This window comes from Sinohyriopsis cumingii, chromosome 6 (genome assembly GCF_028554795.1).
Source record: "Sinohyriopsis cumingii isolate HCF-2022 chromosome 6, ASM2855479v2, whole genome shotgun sequence".
In the NCBI taxonomy this organism is placed as follows: Eukaryota; Metazoa; Mollusca; class Bivalvia; order Unionida; family Unionidae; genus Sinohyriopsis; species Sinohyriopsis cumingii.
In genome coordinates this window covers 640001-654317 of record NC_142966.1, presented here as the reverse complement: position 1 = coordinate 654317, position 14317 = coordinate 640001, and the positions used below count along the sequence as shown (strand labels likewise).

The 14317-nt window shown below is 34.1% G+C and overlaps 1 protein-coding gene across 1 annotated transcript; it reads left to right on the top strand.

The window, feature by feature from the left end:
* The first annotated feature begins 8199 nt into the window (after positions 1–8199).
* On the top strand, positions 8200–10938 carry LOC149796260 (uncharacterized). The gene has a single exon (XM_089960185.1). The coding sequence runs from the start codon at positions 8200–8202 to the stop codon at positions 10936–10938; it is 2739 nt and encodes a 912-aa protein (XP_089816311.1).
* The last annotated feature ends 3379 nt before the right edge of the window (positions 10939–14317 follow it).

Sequence of the window (14317 nt, the reverse complement as noted above, 5' to 3'; positions counted from 1 at the left end):
TGGATGTGAATCATAAAGGATCATTTTAAGTTATCGAATTATCTTGAAGTGGAATTTTAAACAGTTACTTCAAATACTAAATCTTACATAGAAGATCGGAAGGAGCGAACAATGACAAACTATAAATCAAAACATTTATGGTAACTAGTGTCGTGTAAGTTTACTAATTACGAAAGACCAAAATAATATGTTGTTTTTATGTAAAAGTAGATAAAAGAACTGCTGTTACTAGTTTGCATAATTATTTGATAGAAACATGTAAAGGAGTTATTCATTTTTAATGTACACCATATTTTAGTGATCGATCTTACGTGTATGGCCATTCGCCCAGGTACCTCTTCTTGAGGGATTGTGAAGAAACCACGCCCAACAAGAGCTGACCCTTAGTCTGCCCTTATTTTATGCCACCGCCCAGATGTTATATATTATGACTATAAATTGTCATACAGTAATTTATACCTTCTAAATAGCATTGATATAATATTCTAATGTAAGCAAGTGTATCACACATGCTTCAGCATGATTAGTAACATGTCTTTTATTAATATTTACTTTTAATATATTACACGAGTTTCCCCGTTATGTTTCAACACAGAAACGCCTATCTCGTGCTATTTATGATGACGGGCATAAACATGGGCTCCATTCTAGGAACATGTCATTGACTGTAAGTTTGTAACGTAATCTATAGAACACTGTAGTTATTTATTTTTTATTATATAATAACCCTTCCTTTAAATTACTGATACACGTAAAACATAATATATGAAGTTTAAGGTATATTTGTTATAATATACATATTTTGCAGTTAATAAAAATAACATAGCAAAATAGACCCGAAATAGATAGTAATTGAGGGTAAATGTCATTTACAATGGAGGTTAAGCTATTGGCTTATTTTTAAATGATTTGCTAAAGTCTGAAACATGAATAAATAAACATATGTTATGACATCGCCCAAATATTACATCTTTTATGTAACTAAATTAAAATACGTGAAATTATTTTTGATGAGAACAATATGTATAATCAAGTTTATAACAAAACACTTCCGAATGGATAAGTACTAGTTATTTATGTTTTAATATTTGCTTTAACACAAGGCCATGTCACAGAGATTTTAAGTTAATTTAGGAAGTTTTGAAGAGCAGGATAAACTATCAAATAGGCACAGCTTCGAGTTGTCAGTTCCTACCCTAACGTCGGACATATTCTGACTAAATCACGCATCGTTCTAATTTGTATTTATTTCAATAGGACATAGTTCACATGTATAGTATCACCTTAGTCGACTGATGATAAAGGCAATATGGATAGTGTTCCCTGTGCATCAATCGCTATATCTAGTTAGAATGGTTTGATGTACAAAACATATACTGAAAATGTAATTAAATTGTTTCTATATATCTTACATTGACAGTTCTGCTGTTATATCATCTGAAGCTAAATCAATATTCATTCAGCCATAACTTTATCATAGCCTTTGTGTAATTCACATGTAAGCTACATAATATTATTTTTAAAAAACATGATTTATTTTAATAATGGCTAATACAATGGATGTGAATCATAAAGGATCATTTTAAGTTATCGAATTATCTTGAAGTGGAATTTAAAACAGTTACTTCAAATACTAAAGCTTACATAAAATATCGGAAGGAGCGAACAATGACAAACTATAAATCAAAACATTTATGGTAACTAGCGTCGTGTAAGTTTACTAATGACGAAAGACCAAAATAATATGTTGTTTATATGTAAAAGTAGATAAAAGAACTGTTGTTACTAGTTTGCATAATCATTTGATAGAAACATGTAAAGGAGGTATTCATTTTTAATGTACACCATATTTTAGTGATCGATCTTACGTGTATGGCCATTCGCCCAGGTACCTCTTCTTGAGTTATTGTGAAGAAACCACGCCCAACAAGAGCTGACCCTTAGTCTGCCCTTATTTTATGCCACCGCCCAGATGTTATATATTATGACTATAAATTGTTATACAGTAATTTATACCTTCTAAATAGCATTGATATAATATTCTAATGTAAGCAAGTGTATCACACATGCTTCAGCATGATTAGTAACATGTCTTTTATTAATATTTACTTTTAATATATTGCACGAGTTTCCCCGTTATGTTTCAACACAGAAACGCCTATCTCGTGCTCTTTATGATGACGGGCATAAACATGGGCTCCATTCTAGGAACATGTCATTGACTGTAAGTTTGTAACGTAGTCTATAGAACACTGTAGTTATTTATTTTTTATTATATAATAACCCTTCCTTTAAATTAGTAATACACGTAAAACATAATATATGAAGGTTTAAGGTATTTTTGTTATCATATACATATTTCGCAGTTAATAAAAATAACATAGCAAAATAGACCCGAAATAGATAGTAATTGAGGGTAAATGTCATTTACAATGGAGGTTAAGCTATTGGCTTATTTTTAAATGATTTGCTAAAGTCTGAAACATGAATAAATAAACATATGTCATGACATCGCCCAAATATTACATCTTTTATGTAACTAAATTAAAATACGTGAAATTATTTTTGATGAGAACAATATGTATAATCAAGTTTATAACAAAACACTTCCGAATGGATAAGTACTAGTTATTTATGTTTTAATATTTGCTTTAACACAAGGCCATGTCACAGAGATTTTAAGTTAATTTAGGAAGTTTTGAAGAGCAGGATAAACTATCAAATAGGCACAGCTTCGAGTTGTCAGTTCCTACCCTAACGTCGGACATATTCTGACTAAATCACGCATCGTTCTGATTTGTATTTATTTCAATAGGACATAGTTCACATGTATAGTATCACCTTAGTCGACTGATGATAAAGGCAATATGGTTAATGTTCCCTGTGCATCAATCGCTGTATCTAGTTAGAATGGTTTGATGTACAAAACATATATTGAAAATGTAATTAAATTGTTTCTATATATCTTACATTGACAGTTCTGCTGTTATATCATCTGAAGCTAAATCAATATTCATTCAGCTATAACTTTATCATAGCCTTTATGTAATTCACATGTAAGCTACATAATATTATTTTTAAAAAACATGATTTATTTTAATAATGGCTAATAAAATGGATGTGAATCATAAAGGACCATTTTAAGTTATCGAATTATCTTGAAGTGGAATTTTAAACAGTTACTTCAAATACTAAATCTTACATAGAAGATCGGAAGGAGCGAACAATGACAAACTATAAATCAAAACATTTATGGTAACTAGTGTCGTGTAAGTTTACTAATGATGAAAGACCAAAATAATATGTTGTTTTTATGTAAAAGAAGATAAAAGAACTGCTGTTACTAGTTTGCATAATTATTTGATAGAAACATGTAAAGGAGTTATTCATTTTTAATGTACACCATATTTTATTGATCGATCTTACGTGTATGGCCATTCGCCCAGGTACCTCTTCTTGAGTTATTGTGAAGAAACCACGCCCAACAAGAGCTGACCCTTAATCTGCCCTTATTTTATGCCACCGCCCAGATGTTATATATTATGACTATAAATTGTCATACAGTAATTTATACCTTCTAAATAGCATTGATATAATATTCTAATGTAAGCAAGTGTATCACACACGCTTCAGCTTGATTAGTAACATGTCTTTTATTAATATTTACTTTTAATATATTACACGAGTTTCCCCGTTATGTTTCAACACAGAAACGCCTATCTCGTGCTATTTATGATGACGGGCATAAACATGGGCTCCATTCTAGGAACATGTCATTGACTGTAAGTTTGTAACGTAATCTATAGAATACTGTAGTTATTTATTTTTTATTATATAATAACCCTTCCTTTAAATTACTGATACACGTAAAACATAATATATGAAGTTTAAGGTATATTTGTTATAATATACATATTTTGCAGTTAATAAAAATAACATAGCAAAATAGACCCGAAATAGATAGTAATTGAGGGTAAATGTCATTTACAATGGAGGTTAAGCTATTGGCTTATTTTTAAATGATTTGCTAAAGTCTGAAACATGAATAAATAAACATATGTTATGACATCGCCCAAATATTACATCTTTTATGTAACTAAATTAAAATACGTGAAATTATTTTTGATGAGAACAGTATGTATAATCAAGTTTATAACAAAACACTTCCGAATGGATAAGTACTAGTTATTTATGTTTTAATATTTGCTTTAACACAAGGCCATGTCACAGAGATTTTAAGTTAATTTAGGAAGTTTTGAAGAGCAGGATAAACTATCAAATAGGCACAGCTTCGAGTTGTCAGTTCCTACCCTAACGTCGGGCATATTCTGACTGAATCACGCATCGTTCTAATTTGTATTTATTTCAATAGGACATAGTTCACAAGTAGAGTATCACCTTAGTCTACTGATGATAAAGGCAATATGGATAATGTTCCCTGTGCATCAGTCGCTATATTTTGTTAGAATGGTTTGCTGTACAAAACATATACTGAAAATGTAATTAAATTGTTTCTATATAACTTACATTGACAGTTTGGTTGTTTTATCTTCGGAAGCTAAATCAACATTCATTGAGCCATAACTTTATCATAGCCTTTATGTAATTCACATTTGAGCTACATAATATTATAACGAAAGATGTTTTGTTTAAATTTTTTGTGATGTTGGGTGTAACGCCATTTTTCGGCACACGATGGGGTATGCATGGCGGACAGTATTAATGGTGGAGGAAGAACCCGGCAAAACCCCGGGATGAACCACCGACCCACGAGACGCTACTGGCAAGCTTTCTCACAACCCACATTGGCCGAATCCTAGACTCGAACTCACGCAGACAGAGTTGAGATGGCAGTGATCCCTAAATATTTACTTTTAATATATTGCATGAATTTCCCCGTTATGTTTCAAAACAGTAAAGCTTGTCTCGTCCTATTTAAACTACGGGCATAAACAATACCTCCATTTCAGGAACATGACGTTGACTGTAACATGATCTATAGAACACTATAGTTATTTATTTTTATTATACAAAACCCCTTCCTTTAAATTAGTAATAAACGTAGAACGCAATAGGATATGAAGGTTTCAGATATATGTTATAATATGAATATTTGGCATTTTCTAACAAGAACATATCACAATAGACCTGAAATAGTAATTAAAGGTAAATGTCAGTTACATTGGAGGTTACGATATTGCTTATTTTTAAATGTTTTGCAAATGTCTTATACATGTATAAATAACCATATTTTATGACACCGTCCACAAATTAAATGTTATGTCGCTATTAAAATACATTAAATTGTTTTTAATAATAAGATTATTTGACAATCTGACATAAGCAACTGTATCACAAAAGACTTCCGAATTTATGTTTTAATATTTGCTTTTAGTACAAGGCCATATCACAGAGATTTTAAGTTAATTTAGGAAGTTTTGAAGAGCAGGATAAACTATCAAATACGCACAGCTTTACGCTGGCAGACTCTACCCTTAAGTCGGATATATTCTGACTGAATTACACATCATTCACATAGATATTATTTATATAGCATCACATTAGTTTACTAATGATAAAGATCACATGGATAATGTGCCGTAGGCATCGATCGCTATATCTTTCTTACTAGTTAGCATGGTTATTTGATTAAGGCTCTAAAATAATGTACAAACAGATACATAGATTGCAAAAGTAATTATATTTTTTACATATATTTTAGCATGTAGCTTTACAAGGTCATAAAGACACAATATATTATGTTCACAATATTTGGATAATAGCAGCTATGCAATATAATATTTTATGACAACCCTCGGGTGTGATCATTTGAAATTAAATCATCATTTATTCATCTATAACTTAATCATTGTCTGTCATTCACATTGAGCTACATAATATTACCAATAAACATGATTTAGTCGTGTGTGTGTGTGTGTCGCTTTAACAATTGTTCAGTCATATCGCTACCTATGTTTGCAGTGTGACAGTTTATACTGATGTCTAGCACTGAGGCATCATGCCGCAGACATGTAGCATGATGTCCCACCCATTCACATTATCCTGACATCAGGACGACCAGTCCAATAACATCTTAATGCTGCGCAGCAACGAGGCAGCTGTTAATACCATTTTTGTAAGTGTTTGGTATGACTCGGCCGGGGGATCGAACCCACTACCTCCCGCATCCGAGGCGGGCGCATTAACCACTAGGCCACCGAAGCGGTACGATTTAGTCTTATAGTACTGATTACTAAAAAGTGTAAATCACGTAAGACCATTATGTTATCGGCATAGCTTATTAATCCGATCGGACCCTCAAGTAGTGCAGATTCAGACTGTTCAATCAATAGTCAATCAATAGTCATTCCCATAGGTTGTTATTCCTATGCCATCCATCTTTATAATGAAAAAAAGCAAACAAACTAAACAGCTATTTCAAATATTTAAGTTTGTTTTTTTTTAAAATAGAGAAGAAGCAAACAACGATATAATCTAGTATATTACAAGTATGCATTCGTATGTAACACTATAAAACACCCATATATCAGCTAAAAGCAACATAGTATTACCAGGAAACACAATTTATTTGTATAATGTTTATTGATAAAAACAAGACGTGCAAACCATAAAGGACAATTATTTTATCGACATGAACTGATTAGAGCGGGCCCTTGAGTTTTGGTTGATGCTACATAAATACCTATTCATTTAATTAATTAGTCTTACATTACAAACCTGTTATATCTCATATGTATTTATCATGTAATGTATGTAAATAATATAGGTACATATGCGCAATTATATACTATAATTATAATCGATACAAGTCCCTAATTTATACAATTTACGTTTTCTAATTTTTGATCAGTTAAAATGGATAAACGACGAACCACCATGAAGAAATCATCCATCAGCAGCAAAAAGGATTTTACCCAAAGCAAGACAGTCGCACGGCCACGTGTAGAATTGGTGCTGAATATTAAACCGATAAAAGTGGTCGATACTACCCCTTCAGCTTTTCGGAAAGGCTGCATTCCTGAAGAGGTACAATTGATCTCTATAGTTACTAAATGAGTATACGAATATAATAGTATTTCATTATCGATGTAGAAACCTATGTTTACAAAAGTCTGTTAAATATATTGTAATTATTCATTTATTTATAAGGCATTTTCATTAAATTAAATGTTTTGAACTGTTAACATATATTGTTCTCACAGAATCGTCATGTTTACTCGTAAACGGTGTAATTTGTTGTAGGTACCAGTGAAGAACCGGCGTAGCCCAAGGAAAGCGAGTGAAAAGACAACCCCAGTGACGATCCCATTGACAACCGCAGTGACAATTCCACTCACAACCGCAGTGACAACTCCAGTGGCTTCCCCGATCAAAACATACGCAAGTATTATCTCTTCTACGCTCACAGGTGTAGGTAAGAGAAGTGGGTCTATCCCTTCTATCTCCTCTCTCCCTTGTCTCCCGTCTCTCCCTTCAGTCCCCAATCTGACTTCGCAACCAAATGTAAAATGTAAAAAGGTAGCTCTTGAATTGCCCAGCCGCATAACTCGTAAAGGAGTTATTTATTCTTTGACAACCATGCGCAGGGAGCCAACTGCTAAACCCATCCCAAAAAGTAAGGGCCAAAGAAAAGCGACAGTTTCGACATGCAGCTCGAGTAATGAAGAATCCAGTGCACCCATCGGATATGATTCTTCACCATTATTAATTGGCAAACATACTTCCTCACACACTCTTCCGACGACGGAGATAGTTGTCCCTCGTGAACATCTGATGTCTGCTGTGCCAGCCGCACAGGTAACATCAAACACTAGAGAGACCCTCACTCTGCCTTCGAGTGAGATTAATGATATCAATTCCGACCCTGAACTTACGTCAGATATACACGATGTAAGTAATCCTGAGGCCGCATCACCATCTACAATTAATGTTCCGATCGCTAAAAAGAAAATCCGCCGTTCCGAAGTTGCTGACTCTGATTATAGCGGTGTTTGTCCGTTATGTTTCAAAACGGTCACGCGTGTCTCGTCTCACTTACGCCGTACTTGCTTAAGCAAGGGCTACAGCACGACGCAGCGTCTTAGATTTTATGAACAAGAACGCCAGCGGCTGAATAAGTGGAAGCACGCGCTAGTAAGTGAATCCTATTTATTAAGAAATGTTACAGTTGGCGATAACATGAAAGCATACCTTGAGTACAACTTTGTACTAGATTTGATTCACAACTTCGGAGTTTTGATTTCGCACGACGTTCACAGCACCATAGAGCAACGTAGTGATAATCAATCTACAATAAATTTAGAGAATCCACGAATACCATCAAATTCCACTGCATTTAAAAGGGTCAAGCCAGGTATGACTGCTTTCGCAGTTTTAAATCCTGGCAGTGCACAACAAATTGCATTAGAGCAACGTCGCCAGGTCATGAAATCGCCATCTTCTGCAGTAACTACAGAATATGTAGATACTCGCATTGGTTTCGTCCAAGAAGAAACCATGCTAGAACCAGGGCCATCTTCCTTGTTAGACTCAACTGGTCCATCTTTACCTTGCCCAGTACAAAGGTTATCGCGATGTGCACCTTCACCAGTAGCAGGACCTTCAGTTGACTCGAGTGTTCTAGGAGTTAACTTTGATGATACTGAAGACCCCTTATTTGAAGTGTCATTTCCCAATAGTCCAGTACAGGAAAAGAACTCTGTGGACGTTTGCACTCCATCAACCAGCAAGAAGAGGCGAGTGTCCTCTTCGTCTAAAGAGAGTGAAGATATCCCGTTATCAAAGTTAAAGAGAACTGTCGATAATGATTCTTCAGCTGGATCTAGCCTAGTTGTTTATTCATACAATTATACTAAGGCTATCAACAAAAAAATGATGCAGGCAGGGTTTTACCGCAAGTTCGACCTCGAATCGTGCACAATATTGAAAGAGTTCGAGGAACACTTGAGAACGACATTACACGTTAAAAGTAATTTTAGAAAGCAGACCATTGCCAATGTAAACCGGATCTTGTTCCACCTGGACCAGAAACGGGAAAATATCGACGCTCTAGCAAATCCAGCTGCTATAAAAGCATATTTTTGCAACCTACCTTCTGAATTAGCTTCCAGTAGTAAAGTCAATTACATAAAATCTCTCCATACGTTTCTTTCATTTTGTGAACAGACTGATGCAATTACAAGCATGCATCCCAAATTTATAGAAAAGCTGCCATCCGTCCGCGCTTGCATCAATAGCATCAGGGCTGGTCTTGCGAAATTAACAAGCAAACGAAAAGCTGCTGCACGTGCCGCGCAATTCAGGGGGGAGAAAATTACTTATTCTTTGAGCGACATTAAGGACTGTGTGGAATCACTGCGATCTTCTTCAGTTCATCTTTTGAAATCACAATGTAAATTGAGCAAACATGATTTATTCACTATAAATACATATTTTAACGCGTTGTTCACCCTGAAAAACGCCCAACGACCGTCGGTGTACGTCAATATGACGCTGCCAGAATTCAGTCGTCCAGTTAAGATCACTATGAATAATGGCATTACTAAGTTCAACGTTGGAATAACTGATCATAAAACAGCTACCCATCAACTAGCGTACATTTCACTACTGGAGTCAGAGTACGAAGAGATACAACAATACGTTAGCAACGTTAGACCTCACCTTGCCAATGCGAGTAGTCCTGCTAACGTGTTTTTAAACCGTAACGGTAAACCCATTTTCAATCCCTCGACCGATTTAAGTCGTCGCTTAAAGTGTCAAGGCATGCCTCCTATAACTAGCAGAGATGCGAGGCATGCCTACGAAACGGAGTCAGCGCTTAGATTGTCCGCATCTGAGAGGTCGCGCCTGGCACAGTATCTGGCGCATACACACACCACAGCTGAATCTCACTATGTGGATATAACGAATTCACTTGTTAAAACATCTATCGAGGCAATGCACAAACTCCAGAATATCGATACATTGGAAAGTGAAAAGTCTTCAGAAGACACATCGTCTATCGTGCCAGCAGAAACTTTGCGGGAAAAGGCTCCAAAGCCAGCAAAGAAGAAACAGCAAGCAACTCCATCCAAAACACCAAATCCAGTAGAGTCGAAGGAGAGATTTTACAAAATTATCCTTGACAAATTTATGATGACAGCTGACAAGGAATTGCCGTCAAACAATGAATTAAGAAGATGCATTGACGCGACTTCAGGGTGCGAATCGCTTACTAATGAAGATATTAAGCGAATCCGTACCCGTTTGGAATACAAACGCTTGCAGCTGAGAGCTGAAGAGGTTGTTGCTTGTTTTCCTCGGTCTCAGCCACAGGAATCGCAAATTCTAAATATTCTGGAACGCAAGGGCTGGTTGAACCAACGGACAGTCGACATAATCACCAAGACGTGGAAGCCATGCGAGCGACGGGGACAGACTACCTTACAACAGCAATCAACTAAGGAAAAGATTGACTCTCAGCAGTGGCATTCTTGTGTTATTCGCGACACGGGAAACCCTAGACTCGGACTAGGACTGTACTCAAAACGCGATATAACCAAAGGTGAGATTGTGTGCGATTACCATGGTGATCTGGTATCGCACGAAGAAGGAATGAGGCGGTACGAACAATACAAAGATGATGAAAACCACTTTCTCTACTTTTTTAGCTTCCAAGGGAAAAAGTACGCCATAGAAGGCGTCAAACCTTGCAGTTGTCATAACTTGCCCAAGGAAAAATTACACGGTCGGATGATCAATCATTCCAAGTCAAACCCAAACCTTATACCTAAGGTAGAAGTATTCGATGGACGCCCGCATTTACTCATGCTTGCGAAACATAATATACCTTTAGGTACGCAACTCAAGTTTGATTACGGAGTTTCAAAGGATAAATTATCAAGGGAAGATGGCGCTAATTCATTTCTCGACGAATAATTTTCAATGTATTTAATCTGTTTTATTATATACTTCTATTACAGGAATTTTGAAAAATGCAGATCTTTAACTGCGACGTAGTCGAACCAAGACTGGTATGTAAATTGTTTCTAGTACAGCCAAGTGATAAGACTTAGAAATACAAATAATTTGAAATACAGTTAAAATAGTTTTACCTTTTATAACAATGAATTATTTGATACAGTTTATTTTTGTCCCCTGAATTCGATTGCCTCTAACTCATAGATATTACTGTTTTTTTAATATATATATATTGTTTTAAAGATAACACTTATTTGAAGAAGGCAGTGTTTTCAATTATGTATAATCAAGTATGCTTATGAAGATCATGAATTTTGAACTTTTTGGCTTACAAGAAACAATATGATTTTATTAATTCTGCAACGTTTTATTTAGTCATGTTTATACCTTATATTAGTCTACCTCGCCGTACATTCAGTTATGTTATATATCAGATAGAAGAAATCGGTAATTGTTTTGATATAATTGTAGAAAGATACATAAATAACCAAATGATGCAAAGAGTAAATGAGACTTCGATATGATACAATCTTTCAGGTTTTTAAATAAAAATATAAAATATTGAATAAGTCTAAATAATGTAATATTAATGCGCTAATTAGTAATTATATATAGCTAGTCTAGTTTCTATATTAACTTTTTATCTGAATATAAAACTTATAATATCATTAAAATCTAAATGATTTAAATATTTTGAAATATTTTAAAAAGGGAACAATATATATTTGCTGAGTATTTAGGTTACAACGCGACTTTTCAAACATATCCAACTATATATATAATAATAATAAAATGATAATGTGGCAATGGCGTATCTCGTCCTTTTTGTCATATAACTGACAATGAGCCTAGCTTGCTGTGTAATCAGTGAAGTTATATCAGGTCGAGAAAAGTTTGGCAATTGTTTAAAGAGAATGGCAATCATATGCTAAGAGTTGCCTACGCCATTGCCTATTTTCCTCGCGCGCTAACCACCGAAAATCAACTGACTATTTTCGTAAAATGTAAGGGTTGGTACACGAAAAGTGCACTTAGTGATATTCAAAACCAACAGACTCTGTCTGAGCGCCGTGGTACGACCAACCTTCGCCAGGCCGATGAGAAGAAGAAATGGACTGAGTGAGTGCATTACTTTAAATCCCAAGTCCCGTCTTAGGTAGTATGTTCAATATAAGAAACAATATCATAGTTGGATATGTTTGAAAAGTCGCGTTGTAACTTAAATACTCAGCAAATATATATTGTTCCCTTTTTAAAATAACTGCCCAACAATAAAATAAAATGTACATAGGCGATTCCGTAAAATAAACACTCACATAGAATTATAAATTTGAAAAGTCGATTTTTGAGCGGATTGCTCAGCAAATATATTTCTTTTTCCATTTTTAAAATATATGCCTAACTAAAAATGTCAATATACATACTCGTTTTTTACATGCCAATGACATTAGAGGTCATGTAGTCACGTGATATTGACAATAGACAAATTTCTAATGGTTTTGTACATATAATTTGGACGTATTATATAGAAGTCACTGAATATTTGCAAATAAATATAACGCACACTTAATTCTCAATATATTTATACTGCGAACAACGACTAGAAACCTTTCGGTATCGCAGCAGGGTGGAAAAAACATTTTCAAGTAACGAGCACGTGTCATCGATGTTTTTGTTGGTGTCACATGACTACCAAATTGGCATGTGTTCTCTGCGTAGTGATCCGGTTTTCTTCAAATTGCAGCAACATTTACCGATGCTCGATCGTTGGTTCCACAGTGATCACATTGAATAGTGCTCTCAAAACTCACTTATTTCGACTGCAAGAACAAACTTAAAGACCTAATAATGTTTCCTACCTTAAATATTCTCAGCATGTTTTTTTAAATGTTTTTTAATGTTTTTCAATTTCATGGTGGTGATTTTTGTAATCATATAATTATATGTTTTTTATCTTATAGGTATTGCCTAATGTTGTAAAGCGATTAGAGCTTCTAAAGATTAGGCACTCGTCGTCATCGTAATTATTATTATTATTATTATTATTTTATAATTTTAATTTCTATAAAAATTAAGTGACTTTTACTTATATGTTCATTTTTTCCCCCTAGAGCAACACTATAAACGGTGTATGGTTGATACCACGTGATTGTATTCCTCTGATATCATTGACACCTGCTTCGACTATGGTGTTAGCATTGGGTTAAGCAGCGAAGGTGGAGCTAAAGAATGATATATTTGTAAAGTTGCTTTGTGTTCTGATCACTCAGAAAATATATAATTTTTTCAATTTTAAAATATATGCCCAACTAAACACAACAATATATCTACTTGTTTCTAAATTGTATCTTTTAGTTGGGCAAATATTTTACAATTGAAAAGACCGATATCTTTCTGAGTATTCAGGTCGATAATCGACTATTCAGTTTCCATATACATGCCATCGCGTTTAAATTTCGGATAAAAATGAAACCAAACTATAAAGTATAAATTTACCAATGAAATATAAATTAAACAATATTACTTAGAGGCAGAAACTAAACAACACAACATATATGTCTTATTCTATGTTGATGCTATCGCGTGTAAATAACTCAACAAATTTATCTTTCTTTTTCTATATATGCCTAAAACACAAATTAACATTTCCATAGGCGATTACATCTAAGAAATATGTGCATAGAATTATATATTTGAAAAGTCGCTTTGTGACCTGATTAATCAGCAAATATATCATTTTTCCATTTTCAAATATATGCTCAATGAAAAAATATGCCATAAATCTACCTAAGAAATTCTACATTAGACAATTTTACTTAAATAGGAAAAAAAATAAAAAAATAAAACGTAGATAGCAGGTTCGACTTAGATAAGGCAAAAAGTAAAACCTTAAACTTAGATAGGTGGTTCACTATCGGAGACGGCTTCCTCGTAGCGTGAACCGGGCAACGTTCTGAATTATAATTCAGAACGGCAGACAGTCTCCAACCGTAAACTTTTGTTAATTTATTTTATACATGATTCAATTAGCCAGTATTTAGCGTCTGTACACATTTTCATATACAGACTTTTCTCATATATGTAATGTAAATGAAGTTTAATTCATATACAGTCATTATTTCTAGTTAACATATAACGAGAGCACTAGGAAAACGATCTCTATAATTACCTATGATATGTTATATGCAAGATCAGCTGCAACTATGAAATCGATACGCATGCCATGTACTCATGATATATCATACTTCGAGCAATCGCAAGGTTTGCTTTCTTTATTGTACTGTATAGTATTTGCATTGTATCTATATATTAAATATACAATATAAAAAATAAATAA